This window comes from Diplotaxodon limnothrissa, linkage group LG14 (genome assembly GCF_057381915.1).
Source record: "Diplotaxodon limnothrissa isolate DT_005_m linkage group LG14, D_limnothrissa_male_GT1.1, whole genome shotgun sequence".
Classification (NCBI taxonomy): domain Eukaryota; kingdom Metazoa; phylum Chordata; class Actinopteri; order Cichliformes; family Cichlidae; genus Diplotaxodon; species Diplotaxodon limnothrissa.
Window position 1 is genome coordinate 33,665,934 of NC_140609.1, and position 15,369 is coordinate 33,681,302.

Here is a 15,369-nt window from a genome sequence, read left to right on the forward strand (position 1 = left end):
ACATTGGGTTGCCTATGGAAACACACTCCAGTTTGAAGTATTGGCCTTCCTGTGGGATGATGAGTGAATGTGTGATCTCCAGATGGGGAGCATCTGCAAAGAGGAGACAAAAAAAGAAACACAAAAAAGTGGTTCTAACACAAAATGCAACAGTAGTTAGCTCTGTGCCTACTGAGCAGCTCTTAGCTATAGCCCATATCACTATTCTGTTTAGGCACTAATCCCTTACCTGCAAGATAATCCCATATTAATCCAGAACAAATGCAAGACTAAACCTGGACACATAACTGTAATCTCAATCCATGTATTTCGCTAATCTAAGCAATGCTAATCTACCCAGTTTTACAGGCTATGACCCCACTCACAGTGGACCTCCAGGACCTCGGTTGTCATGTAGGGTTTGGACAAAGACACATGCTCCACACTGCAGGTGTAGGCAACGCCGTCATCCCGCTTGTCCACCTGGAACTGAAGGCTACTCCTCACTGTGAATGACTTTCCTGTAGCGTTCACCTCCTTAGTGCCTGTGGGGAATCAGAATATGAACCAGGGTGAAATGTACTTGTGAATTATTTATAGTTTTGGGGAGCAGTTCTAGCTTTTGAGCAAGACTTTTACAGGAAAATTATTTTGGAGAAAGAAGCAGAGCAAAACAAAAATCATCTTGTAAATCTGAAAAACTGTGAAAAAAAAAGAAAGAAATTTATTTCAAGATGTTGCTCTTCTGACATAGACAGCTGCAGTGTTGTTGTTGTTGTTTTTCTCTGCATCTCCTTTGAGGGAAAGAATCCTTAGCCTTTGAAAGTCAAGTCAAAGTAGAGTGAATAGTGAAGGGAGAGCAATATGAGAGTTGACTCGGTTGGTTGGGTGTGTTTGCTCCTCTAGGACCATCTCTCAGACATCCCAGCCAACACAAACAGGCATGCTCCCCCCTTCAGTAGTATGTGATAGATTTACATAGTTTTAGTGACACTTCTTCTTTCTTTCTTTCTTTTTTGTCTTTTGTCATACCAAAACATTCGCCTTCAACTTATCTCAATTTGTTTTCATTTTTCCCCTGCCCTGTGATGTTGTCCTCATTAAGCTATGCCTTTTAACTTGTAATTGAAAGCCTTTCATTGCCGTTTGTGGCTACTCTCTTGTCAGCACTTAGTGTGGCACCTAGAATCTGCTGTACAAGGCTATTGGATCTAAACAAGACATTAGTTGACAATGGCCTCAGAAGGACTTTTCTTTGGAGATGCTCCCCCACTCACCCCTACCTCCTTGCATCCTCCTCACATTACATACTTCCAACCATCTCCCCCTGGACTGCCTGCCATCCACAGCAAACCAGAGTCAATCAATACATATGTGTGTGCTCACTCAGCTCCTTCAGAAACACACACCTACACACTGATATTGGTCTATTAAACACTAAAAGCTCCTTTCAGTGAAACCCAGATTACCCGTAGCATCATCATTTTGGGTTAATCTATTCTGTTTGTGCCACACTACTCCATTTTTCATGAAATGGTCTGACAAAATCCTAATGTACTGCAGAGTAGCCTACAAATGTTAAAAAGTCAAACTTCAAAACTGAAATTAATAACGCTAAGAATAAGAATGCAAAGCACAGAGCAACAGAGTGCATCATAAATGTCAAGATTTTGAAAAAAAAAATAAATCCAAGCATCACATAGGATTTGAGCAAAGAGGAAAGTCGGAGGCCTTACATTTGAGAGTCAGATGCCTTGGATTTTGCCCTGGAGTACAGGAGGGGAAAGGGAAGCGCCTCTGTGGTATTAAGCGCAAATCTCTCCAGCTTTTTCTCTCATTCGTCAAGTCGCCTACAGCATCAGGGTTGCAACAGAGGAACTGTCAGTCTCTTTTAAGGCGGCTGCTAGCATTGCCAGAGAACACGCTAAGGTAGCTTTCGTAAGAATGGGAATGTGCCCAATTGTGCTTGCTTTGAACAAGTACCCCAAGAGGCCAGTAAAGCTGTATTCAGGCAACTGGAGGCACTCCTGTAAGCACCACCTCAGTGTCTGTTTTAACAAGAAAGTGTGTCGGTGACAGGATTCTGGTGTTTTTCTCTGACCTTAACTGATTTGCTGAGGTATATCTTGGAAAATTAAAGGCAGATGAACCTTGAACTTGGACTGATTTTGTCTTTTACTCTGTGACTACTTTTCTCTATTTAATTGCTAATGAAGTAATTTATAGTACTAACTCAAATTCAGCTTTTTTGGGGGGCTTTTGGAGTCATCATTTTATTTTGGTGTTTTCCTTTCTTCATTCTCATTCATTCTCCAAAATACTTCTTTCACTTCACTGTCACAGCTGTAATAGAGGCCTGAGATGACCAGGTATTCTTGTCTCTCCAGCAACTCCCTCCAGTTCCTTCGGAGGGAGCTAGTGAGTCTCAGGCTAGCTGGGAGTTCTAATCCCTTCTGCACGTCTCACATTGTCCCTGGGGCCTCCACCCAAGTGGCTATTCCCGATCCAAGTACTTTCTTGGATCCGAGCCTTGTTGTAGCAGAAAGGCTTGTGTGGTCTAGTGATCCTCAGTAGTGGGTTGTTGGGAAATGTTCTTGGTGGTGTCTCCCATGACACACAGGCCTGGGGCCAATATATAGACTTAGACAAACTTTAGTAAACCTTTAAATAAAGGAAGAATTTAAACTTTGACCTTGCCTAGAACAGATAAACTGTGACATTCCTCCAGAGCCAAATGCTTGCTACCTGAGTTACCCATTTTGCTCAAGCTTAGGATAGCAGTAAATAAGCCCCAACAATGGAAATGTAGAGAAGCCATGTGTGCCCACCAACCAGAAGTAACATGTCCTTTTTTTCGTATACATTATATTCATTGACACTACACAGTTTAATACCCACTGATTGATTACGTGTTTGTAATGTAATTTCACCTTACAAACTCTGTGTGGAGTTTGGATGTTCTCCCTGTGCCTGTGTTGATTCCGTTATCATGCTCTGGCTTCCTCTTGCAGTCCAAAGACAAGCATGTTAGGTCAACTGGTGATTCTAAATTGGAGTAGGTGTGCGTTGGTGTCACTGAACTTCCTGTCTTAGGTGTAGTCTACACAAGTAGTGCTCCATGACAGCTGAGTCTGTTCTGTACTGGATTATCTCGGTGTAAATAAGTGTATAATGTGGCTGCACTACTGGATCAAAGATCAATCAACAATTGGCCAAACATGAGCATTCATCCATCCATCTGTACATCTAACCAAATTCAAATTCAAATTCAAATTTTATTTGTCACACACACACAACCATACACAGTATGACATGGGGGTGAAATGCTTGTAGCTGTACAATGCCCGACCATTAAATGACAGAAGAAAAGTTTTACAATATTTACAATTTACTACAAAAATTTACAAATTAACTTAGGAATTTACAGTAAAGAATGTGCAAATAGCAGAAGAGATTATAAAGATAAGGATTATAAATTATAGGAATTATAGGATTATAGGAAATGTGTGGTGGTGCGTGTGGTGACGTGTGTGAGAGTCCAGTCTTATAGTGACGTGTTTGGGAGAGTCCAGTCCTACACCTGGTTCAGGGCCCGAATAGCCTGGGGGAAGAAGCTCCTCCTCATTCTCTCTGTTTTGGCCTTAAGGGAGCGGAAGCGCTTCCCAGACCTCAACAGTGAGAAGAGTCCATTGTTGGGATGGGAGAGGTCCATCATAATCTTCCTAGCTTTGGACTTGCACCGCTTGGTGTAGATGGACAGCAGGTCAGGGAGCTCTGATTGAATGATGCGTTCTGCCGAGCGCACCACCCTTTGCAGATCTCGTCTGTCCTGCTTGGTGCTGTTCCCAAACCAGGTGCAGATGTTTGACATCAGGACGCTCTCGATGGTGCAGGAGTAGAAGTTCTTGAGCACCTTCAGTGGCAGATGGAAGTCTCTAAGTCTTCTGAGGAAGAAGAGACGCTGACGGGCTTTCTTAACCAGGGTGTTGATGTGACAGGACCATGACAGGTCCTGAGTGATGTGGACACCCAGGTATCGGAAACTGTCCACTCTCTCCACTGGCGTGCCACTGATGATGAGGGGTTTGTAATTCCTCGCCTGCTTTGTAGTGAAGTCCACGATCAGCTCCTTAGTCTTGCTGACGTTTAGGAGGAGGTTATTCTCCTGGCACCAGGTCTCCAGGTTCCTAATCTCCTCCAGGTAGGCCGTCTCGATGTTGTCGGAGATCAGGCCCACAACAGCAGTGTCGTCAGCAAACTTGACAATGGAGGTGGTGTCGGATGTGGCTACACAGTCATAAGTGTACAGTGAGTACAGCAGGGGGCTTAAAACACAGCCCTGAGGCACTCCAGTGCTGAGTGAGATGGAGGGGGAGACTTGTTTTCCTACCCTCACTGATTGGGGTCTGTCTGTGAGGAAGTTGAGGATCCACTGACACAGTGATGAGCTGAGTCCTAGATCCGTCAACTTGGTGAAAAGCTTAGAGGGAATTATTGTGTTGAATGCTGAACTGTAGTCCACGAACAGCATCCTAACATAATTCCCTCTGCCAGTGTCCAGGTGACTCAGGGATGTGTGGAGCAGGTGAGATATGGCATCGTCTGTGGAACGATTAGTCCGGTAAGCAAACTGAAGTGAGTCGATGGTGGGAGGAAGTGAAGAAGTGATGTGATCTCTCATCAGTCTTTCAAAACACTTCATCACAATTGAAGTCAGTGCTACTGGACGGTAGTCATTGTGGCAAGCGGGCTGTTGTTTCTTTGGAACAGGGACAATAATGGACTGTTTGAAGCACGTGGGAATCACAGCTTGGGCCAGGGAGAGGTTGAAGATCTCCGTGAACACCGGTGCTAGTTGATCAGCGCAGGCTCTAAGGACCCGGCCAGGGATTGCATCTGGTCCTGCTGCCTTCCTGGTGTTCACCCTCCTGAAGGTGTTCCTCACGGCATGCTCTGTGATGACGAATGCATTTTCTTCACTGGTGCACTCCGAGCGCGCGCAGCCATTTGTTGTTTTAATTGCTGCGGCGTCGAAGTGAGCATAAAACGTGTTCAGCTCATCAGCCAGTGAAGCATCGGCATTCATCATTGAAGATGATGAATGCTGAGTTAGGGTGAAATTAAGTTATAAAATTTATAGTTAAAATGCACAAATAACAAATACTGGCCACAAATCAGTCTGTAGTGATTGTTGGTTTTACTTTTAATACTTTTACTAATTACATTCCTTTTACAGATTATTTTGTCACACTGTGTGCAAGACATGCGCTAAAAATATTATTAGGTAGTTTATATATTGATGCATTCAGCTATTTAGTGAATAGCACAGAACATATAGACAGAATATAGGTAGTCTTACAAGAGGAGGAGTGAGACAGTAGCTGGAAATTGGCTGGGAAGGGCACTGCAGCCGGCTGACAGCCAGTGATCCTCTAGCTCAGAGTGTAAATTCTGAGTGACTGGGAATGTGAGGGTGTTATGCTGTATTTTGGTTCCACCACACAACTGGGATAATTAGCTAAGGAGCTCTGTCTTTAAATGAGATTTTAATCTAATCTAATATCATAAGTGATTAAAAATGTAAAAACACCAATTAATATTAAAATTGGGGCAAAAAAAAATGTAGCCTGTTCTCAAGTCATCTCTCTTTAGATGGGTAGGTATACGTACTATATCCTTTTACATTCTGACGAGCAGAGATGGGCAGCAACACATTACAAGTAATCTGATTACTTTTTCGAGTAATGAGTAATGTAAGGGATTACTACTTCAAAAAGTAATTAGATTACTGTTACTTTCCCGTAAGCACACTGCATTACTGCGTTACTAAACCGTTGTGATTTTGTTTGTGAGAGAGTCTCATGACAGTGACGTAAGCACATGTGACGTTAAAAAGTAAACTTCAAATCTGAGCAAGCACCTAGCAAGCCGCCACGGGAATGTGAAATTCACAGAGAAACCCCCGGAATTCTCCACTGACATGACCGCTGCAAACCTCCATCGGCCCCACTCCTGCTAAACAGGTGAAAATAGCTTTAAGAGCGACAGGATTTTATTTGTTTTTTGCTGTGTTTTACTTGGGTCTATTTGAAAGAGTGAGTGTGAACACAAAACATTATTTTATTTTATATGCTGGAATATGCAGAAAATAGGTTTAAATGTTAAAGAATTTCTTCAAGTCAAAGACTGTTGCATATAATTATATTTTTGCTTAATGCAATGTGCATAAAATTAAAAGAGGCTTTTCATTCGATTCAATTTTATATGATGGATTATCCATAAAAAATAGAATTGGGCTGAAAGGTCTATTGCTTTATTACGTATTCAGGCTGTATATCATGTTTTTGAAAAGTAACTAAGTAATTAATTACTTTTGAAAATAAGTAATCAGTAAAGTAAGAGGACTAATCTTTTGGAGAAGCAATCAGTAATTAGTAATTAACTTGACCAACACTGGTAATGAGTAAAAAAGCAGTCAGGTCTAATGTTGGACTTAAGGAAAAGCACTGAAAATAACTCTAAACACTTTTCTTAAAACGTATCTTACTTTAGGCAGTGAGACACTGGCTATATAGGAAACATATTTCAGTATATGAAGCGACACACAGCCTTGATGGCCACAGGTATTAAAAAAATGGTAACTGCTTCCTTGTCAGAGCTCTTGTGAGATAATTGTGAGAGGAATGGGGAAAGTAGAGGAAAGGGGACAAAATGAATAAATAAATGACTAAAGGTGAAACTGATATGATAGATATACATTTCACTGTGTACTACTGGGATGTCAGCTTTTGTCAGTAAGACGATAGCACAATTATACAAATATATCCCTGATACCACAAGAAGGCTAGAAATTGCAATCCCTGCTCTTTCCTACAGTAACCGCTGCTGCAGACACTGTTTATATACTAAGAAAGGTATATGGATAAGAAATGAGTAAAACTTGCTCAACAAGAAGTGAGCACTAATTTAAAATAGAGGACAGAAATGTATTGTCGAACTGTACTGTAGGATAGCTGGACAATTTAAGTGTCTAATATGCCAAATAGAAAATTTCAATTTATCTCAAACCGCTGTGGAAAAAGGATAACTTTATGTATGCAAAGAGAGTAACAGTGGGTGGGTTTTTTTCTCAATAGATTACAATTTGAAGTCTAGCTGTCATTCAGCGACACAAGTAACTTGTATGACTCTATACTCTGTAAACAAATTATTTGACACTGGATGACAGTTGCATTTTGAGGTTTGTAATGCTGTGTGCCTCTAATATAAATTGTCGAAAAACAAATCATCAGAGCATGAAATAAATATGACATGTTTTTGCTATTACACCTTCTGTCGTCTTAGAGCTTTGTAGACTGGTCCCCCAGTGGGGATAGATTTGACTGACAGCAGACACTGGCGGCAATGATCTTCCACAGAAGAACCAATGGCAAAACATGCTGCTCCCACAACATACTCGCTAAAGAAAGCTTTAAAGCCACACCTACAAAAGACTTGGATCCAGAGCACTGATTGACATTCCCTGTCTTTGACACTTTGACATGGAAATGAAGTTTTTAAGTCAAGCCCTCCAGTCTCTGCTATGTTCTTTTTTTTTCTTTGACTTGGAGATGCAACGCTCCTGATGTGTTTGCCCAAGCGACTTAATAAAATCCACTGTATGCCAGTAAAACTAATAAAAGCACATTTGTATACAACATACCAGTTTGGGGCAGACTGGGGGCACAGGATCTTTTTTAGAGACGCGCAATTTCTACATATTTAAATGCCATTTTCTATATCACATATAAATAATGGGATTTTTTTCATTTTATCTTCACTTTATGCTTGCTTGTGAAACCCCGGTGAACAATAAGGTATTAAATTTTTATATCACAGCAAAAGGTATTATCCTGATATTTGCATGCATCACTCTTTGAACTCTGCTCGATTGCATTTTTATACTCGGCTTATGTGCACATGTCCATATATCCTAAGATTATATGCTTTAAGGCTTTAAGGATTTAATTGCATTCTAAAACATAAAGCACAAAAATATCATCTCATCTCTCACTGCATCTTGAGACGGACAGCAAGTCTGGTTGTGATGCTGTGTGCCAGCTCTCCACTAGCCTTTCAGGAGTCTACGTGCATGTCATTTCAACAAGAAAACTTCATATCCCAGCCCCTCTCCCTTCAATCAGCATGCCATGTTGGCCAGACACAGACAGAACCACCAAGAAAAAGCTCTCTGGTGCAAATCTTCAATAAAGAGCAACTGTCACACTGAGCCTCCACAGCAGGCTCCATTACATTAAAGAGCTCCAAACAGCATATCTCAGCCATCAAATTGAGGAAAAACATTCCACTCCTATTTCTTAATGTTTTTGTCTTCCCTGTGCTTCTTAAAACCAGAAATAAGAAGGTGATAAAAGCTATACAACATAAAGTGCAGAGTTTCAAAGAGTTTGGAAAGCAGTGTACAAGAAAGTGAAAGCTTGTATGATTCTGTGGAACCACTGAAAACTTCTGCTGGTTTATTGTAATCACTGCACATCATGGTTTACCATCTGATATTGCACTGTTTCAGTGGGGTAGTTGGATTAAATTAGGTATCTGCTCTTTCCAGGTTTGTATTGTTACACATTCTTGTGCCCTTCTTTACTGATTTTCCTTGCCAATCAATTAGCAAAAGACTGAAAAAGCTGAAATGCAATAGATCAATTCAGTCAATTATAACTTCTTTGTCTTAAAATCAAAATATACAGTAATTGTACAGTTTATGGAGGAGTCACTCAATCAAAAGAAGAAATTTAAAAGCTTGTGAAAATATGTTAGATATACTGTATAAAATATTCAGCAAAACACAAACATATGGGTTTCTAAAATTTTCTTTTTCTGTTTTATTTCAAAGGAAACGGCATTTTCGGGAATTTTGTTTACTGAAGCCCAAGAAGAAACGTTAGATTTGACATTTTTATATTTTTTAAGAACTGTTGTATTGGATGCTGTTGCTTTTTATGAATTGACTGACTGAATGCATCTTTAATTTCATTTGTATGACAATGAACACTGAATGCAGAGATTTTTTTTTATTTACAGTTAACTTTTAATTAGAATCAATAAAAGTTAGCTAGTGAACAGCTTCCAAGTACAATAGCATTGCTGATAATGCACCATGCAACTCACAGAACTATTGCAATACAGCCACGGGAAAAATGCATGAATATTTTAGCATAAAGAAATATAGCACCGGAGTGAGTTGACGGTAAGGACACCTACTAACAGATAGAAATGGACAGAGAGTACAATGAGAATACAATGGCTTCTTAAATCCACTCCACACACTTACCTTGGACCTCCTTGTCATTTCGGAACCATCGGATGGTAGCAGCTGGTTTGCTGCCTGATGTGGTGCACGTGAGAGTGACTACGTCCCCCTCCATTGCTGGCTTGGTAAAGCCTGTGATCTCTGGTCGTCCTGGCACTCCTGCAGTGCACAGAAATGTAAATCTACAATCTAACAACTAAAAAAATACTGTATGCACATTGAGTAATATCTCAGTGGGAATTCTAGGTGGATTTCTTCTAACAGCAACAAAAATAATTTATTTCAGATATCAATCTTTCTTTACAAGATAGTTTAACTTTATTATTACTATTTTTCATCTAGCAGACAATGTTACAGTCATGCAGTTTTTTAATGTCAGAACCTAAAAGCATGTGCAGGTGTTTATTTTCTGAGAAGTAATTCACCTATGGAGACTTCACCAAAATGCACATGCTCACCCAGAACAGTGAGAAAGGCCTTGGTGGTCCTGACAGGCATCGTGAAGAGCGAGCAAGTGTACAGTCCCTCGTCTGACAGGCTGACGTCATTGATTCGGATGGTGAGCTCCTGCGATGAGGCTCGAACTAGTTCAATTCTGTGATCCCTCAGAGCTATGCAAGAAAGGAGGACACAAAGAGTCATAGAGGGCAGAGGAAAGAAGACGTACAGTTAACTAATGAGCAAATGCGCACTGAATTTCAGTGAGGGCAGCAAACGTGTAGAGGTACTATGAAATTCAGATGACCTTTACCAGAACAAGGCAGAATACACTGTGCTTTCAGTTATTTCTAATAGTTGTCAAATGCTGCAAACACATACTGTGGCCAGTGGTTTGAAACATTTTCTTTTGATTTCCATTCTAGGCTGACAGGCTTATTCACATTCAACGAGAATACAGTAGGCATCCATGGGACGCACTGAAGCGTAGCGATAGAAAAAAAATACAATCTGAGATTAAAATATTTTGGAGGGTAATCATTTACACTTTTAGCAGCTGCCTCTGCTTGTGCTCAGAGACGTGCAACAGTTACAGTGCAAAAGGCAAAATTTTAATACTGACATGGACATGTTTTCAAATCTTTGCACTGATAGGACTGTGTTGTACACATGAGCAGTGACAAAAGCAATGGGTAGATCGCACCCTGACCAACCCATAGAAACATATCTATAGTTAAAAAGGTGATCTTGTTCATGTCATCTTCTATACAATTTCAAATTCAAAATCACCTGCTCCGACAAGCGACCAACCACAGAGGCCAGGAAGGAAAGTGCCCTTCATTGAATAAATTGCACATTCTTAATCCTCAGTCCCCCGAGGCTTGGCCAGCGCTTTCCCTGCACCCTTTTTCATTTGAAGCAATTTGAACTCTATTGAATTGTACTACACAGGCAAAACCTGGCAAAATGCAGCAGGAATAGGTGCTGATTAGGATTTAATCATTGTGACCAATGTAATGTGCTGCCCTATCAGATAAAGAGCAAATCTATATAAAAATCATTAATCACCAGTGTTATTTCCATTTGATTTTAGTGATAAACATACACAGCATACATGTGATACACAATTAAATTAGATTGGGTGAAGTGGTTATTAGGTTTACACAGGCATAGTTCATTATCAACAATGCTGTTCTTCAGCTTCAATTACAGCATATAATTTGATGATCATTATCGTGTAATCACACAAGCTAAAAAAACGAAAGAGGGAAAAAAAAGACATTGATGCCCCTAAGAAGTTTCTTACTAGAGACTTTTTGTAATCCAAGAATAAGGACTTGTGTAAATAAAAACAATCTTCAAGCAAGAATTAAAATTTAATAGCTTGCTGTCTGTGCCATCAGACAGCAAGCTTATTATGTGCTACAGGGCTTAATACAAACATTTGATAGTCTTACTGTAGCAAACAGCATCCTGAAACAAAGCTGCCTGATGTTCTTTGTAGTTAAGCATCCTCACTACAGAGCCTGAAAATGCCCAGAGGCTCTGGCAGAAAACAGCAAACCCTTTGGTGGATGGATACATTGGAGAGGTTATGGGGTCTAAGCAAACACTGTACAGGAACTTGAAAGATATGGCAGTATGGGCTGGGAGGATCAAAGCTTTCAACAAGATGACATACAGTGCTAGTCTTCCCCTGGCCCATATCCCTCTATCTCTGCAACGCACTGAAGAAAGTCAGGAGAAACAGGCCAACTTTTCTTCTTAACCCCCCCGCTCCTTAAACATCTCTGAGATGACGATAAATGGTCTGCTGTTGTTATGTAAAAGGGAACTGGTCAGAGAAAGCTGGTGTTTTTTGGTTAAAATTACGTCTAGCACACAATCTGGGTGTTTAAATACAGAATAATGTGTGGTTTACCACAGCAGCTACGATTAGTTTGAAATTATGTTTCTTCACGGGCGACAAGAATAATTAAAAGTGCTGATTCTCCATGGTGATTAGTTAGCCTCCTTCCAATCTGCACCATTAGCACCCTTAGAACTCCACAGTGGCTTATTTACACATATTTTCAACAAATGCAGTAACAATCATTTCTATTATACTCCAAGGGGGACTTTCTTTATATTTCTTTGGTAAACCACAATTTTGTTGGATTCTGACAATTAAATTTAAGACTGCTATTCGCAAAAATTACGTAGTGGAAATAAAACCAACCTCTTAACAAAGTCTGCTACTAAATAGATAGGCTATCAGTTTAAATACCAAACAGTGACCGAAGTACAGTACAGACCAGTGATAATTTCAAATGACATTTAAAGGACCAAGTTGGATACAGCTCATTTTCTGTATCTTCTGCACAACACCATATTCGGAATTGAAATATATCTAAATGTCAGTAGCCGAATTACTTGTTCTGATAGGCTGAACCCACGCAAAAGCTGCCAAACAACTTATAGTTGAATAAAAGATGGTCATGACTGATGCATTTTTGTTAGACATTCACTGGTACTACACAACACATGGGTCAATGACATATTGATAGAATGAGATGTACAAAGGTTTGAATAACCCAAAGACAGGGGTTATCTATTACTCAAACGGCATATGGCCAGGAAACCATACTACCAGAATCCAATCCAGGCTGGAGGCCTAGAATGTGGCCAGATCTGTCACAATCAGACCCAAATGCCAACGGCTGACAAAGCTTTTTTCCAGGTGCTTTAGGAAATCAATGTGATGAAAAGGTTCATTTCCCCCAAACCCTAGACAGCTCTTGCGCTGTTCATTCTGCTAAGGCACAAACATAAATCTGCACCCTGACCTTGTGTATGCTCCAGCCTTGCAGGATGGCAGCTTAATAGCATGGCAGCCGTACGTCTTCTGCGATGGAGGCCTTACCAAGGCTGTCTCAAATCAGTAAAATTGACACCCAAGTTCTCCCTCAGGGCAGGGAACGCTGTTGCTTTGCCCTTTTGATGCAAAGTAATGTTTGGCTCATTTCCCTGACAGTCCTTCGCACTACCAACCATACCAGTGGAAGACCAAAGTGAGGTCAATGGGCATAACCAAAGTTTTTGATATTTACTTTTAACAATCTAGGCATACTTTACTGAATATCACCTGCAGGTAATATGTTCCAAAAATGGTTTTAACACGTGAAACTATAACCTGATGCCCAGTTTTGACACACATAAGAAGAACAGGCGGTCTGGTTAGAATAGCAATGACCTTAAAAATAAAAGTGCCTCGAAGAGCAATCATCACATGGCGTTCACGTTTCCACAACACTGAGGGGTGTTAAAATGTTTTTAATTCAAAACAATTAAGTATCCACCGACAGTTCTGATTTTAAATGAGATTCCACATCTACTCATTAGTCTTGGAAGCTGATGGCTCCTGGGTTCAGCCAAAATATGTTACATGTGTACTGTTTCCCCATTTGGCCTTTTTTGAATGGCCTGTAACCACTTTGAGCTATTACTGAAATGTGAAAGCACTAGCTCTCCTTAAGCGAGAACACAGGATCCTGGCAACTAACCCCTACCCGTTCTCCAGCCAGGGGCTCCACTCTTTGCAATTAGAGTGTGTTTGCTGCTATCTGTGCACGCTCGGTGACTGTGTGGGCGAATCTGGATGTCTTCCAGGTCTATAGTGGTGCAGGCAGGGGGCTCTTTCCCACAACACATGTGGCTGCAATTAAGAAAAGGAAAGAGCCTTGTTCCAAAGGGCCATTGTCATTGCCCGTGCTTTCAAAGATCCCACAGAGCAGATGCTGCTCAAATTGGACTAATTTCCGGCACTTGAGGGAGCTAAGCAAAGAGGGAGGAATTTTTCCAGCAGCTATGTTGCGTACCTTCTTCATGCAGTGAATAATGAGATTTAATATATTTTTGTCCATTTCTCAACTAACTAGCTTTAACTTGATCGTACACTGTGGAATTTCCTCCATCTATGCTGTCAGTTTCTCCAGATTAAATCCTGACCAAAACAAGTACCAAGCAGGATTATATAATTGTAATAGTTTACAATGTAGTCTTTTCACTTCTTTCAGTTGGACCTTAAACTTCTAAGGGCCTTTAAATACAACAGATAATTACACTAAATACTTATAAGTTATACATGAGAGGTTTCATAGTACAGTGGTTTACATATTTAGCTAACAAATGAAAGTTCACTGGACTGAGACCAGGGGGAGGCTCAAATCCCTTTGAGGTTGCATCAGGTGTACCAAATCAAACATGTGGCACCATCTGCTGTGGTGACCCCTTGTGAATAAGGGAGCACCTGAAAGTAGCTTTTATACATTAGAGTGCAGTGTGGCACAGATCATCATTTAGTGCATAGAAGAGTAGCTGTGCACAGAAGTGATCTTAGCTTAGTGTAGAGTACCCTAATGGTAGATTCACATTTCAGTGAAGCTAGAGGTAAAGGAGTACACTTAAAAGCCCATTAGTCCCCAAAGAAATACATTAGTTGAGGCCATGAGGCACTTTTTAAATGTTTGCTGCCAATTACACTGGGAACAGCAAATCTATGCCTCGTCACATGTAAAAATTAGTTCCCCAAGAAGATTAGGAAAAATATTATGTGACATTTACATTTATGAAGTTAACATCGTGCTATGTTTTGATCTTTTACATCTTACTTAAATGTTTTTTGTTTGTATGTTTATGTCCTTTATTTTATCTTATAATTTAAGTCTATGAATGAAGTATACAGAACTACAGTCATAATAATTGTAATAGCAATAATGAGACTAATAATAATATGTAGTTCAACTGGAATTTTAAAGGTAAGTGTCACTCAGTTGCTGATAACAGACACACCATCAAATATGTGTTTTCTAGAAAGGAGGCTTAAATGGGCTTTCATTGGTGCTCACTCCAGTAATTGCATCCTTGGTAATTATCCTTCATTCTCTCAAGCTAATGAATGTTTTAATGCTCACATTAGAGCATTCATTTAGCACATAACAGCATTTTGATCACTACAAGCCAATTAAGATCAATTTTGCTTTGTGACCTTTATGATCCAGACTGAATGCCCCAATTAAATGTCATGAATGAAGAACCATGAACTTCTGAGAGATGGAACTGAAATGGGGAGAAGTCTTTAACAATCTGCTATGGCATGTATATGCCGTATATTGCTCTACATTGCTCCACGCGCTGTAGATCAAATTAGCAATTTGCTATCTGCCTTTGACATGCAACCTGCAGCAGCTTTCCATTAATTGCATTATTCATATTTCCCATATCTGACAAAATATTCTGTTTCCATTCTGCATGCCTCACAGATGTCATTACCATTCTTTACAACCCTGCTGCTTACATTTATCCTTTTCTCACAGAAGCCAAAAGTGAAGTTAATCATAATGAAGACAGTAAAAGACAGCTCTGTTCTCATTTGCCCTGCTCAGGAATAGTAATTTTAAACTCCAGCAGCATATGAAAGGGATAATTCTACAAAAGACATATGGTCTAAATCAATTTTTTTTCATTGTGGCAACTCACCACAGAGCTGTTTGCTTTCAGTAACCACTAATCAGCCTAATAAATGAAGGATGCATTGGCCTAGCTATTAAGCCTATCTGTCTCCCTTGTCTCAGGTCTGTGGTTTGTCTGAATGCTGGTCTTTG

At 40.2% G+C, this 15,369-nt stretch overlaps 1 protein-coding gene across 1 annotated transcript in view; it reads right to left on the minus strand.

Annotated features, from left to right (window-relative positions):
• Positions 1 to 15,369, minus strand: part of cadm2b (cell adhesion molecule 2b) — a 168,376-nt gene that overhangs the window by 6,897 nt on the left and 146,110 nt on the right. The window contains exons 4-7 of the mRNA XM_085370717.1: positions 9,715 to 9,900; positions 9,311 to 9,448; positions 366 to 524; positions 3 to 93 (exon numbers count right to left, since the gene is read on the minus strand). Of these exons, the coding sequence (XP_085226843.1) occupies positions 3 to 93; positions 366 to 524; positions 9,311 to 9,448; positions 9,715 to 9,900 (574 nt within the window). The remainder of the gene's footprint in view (positions 1 to 2; positions 94 to 365; positions 525 to 9,310; positions 9,449 to 9,714; positions 9,901 to 15,369) is intronic.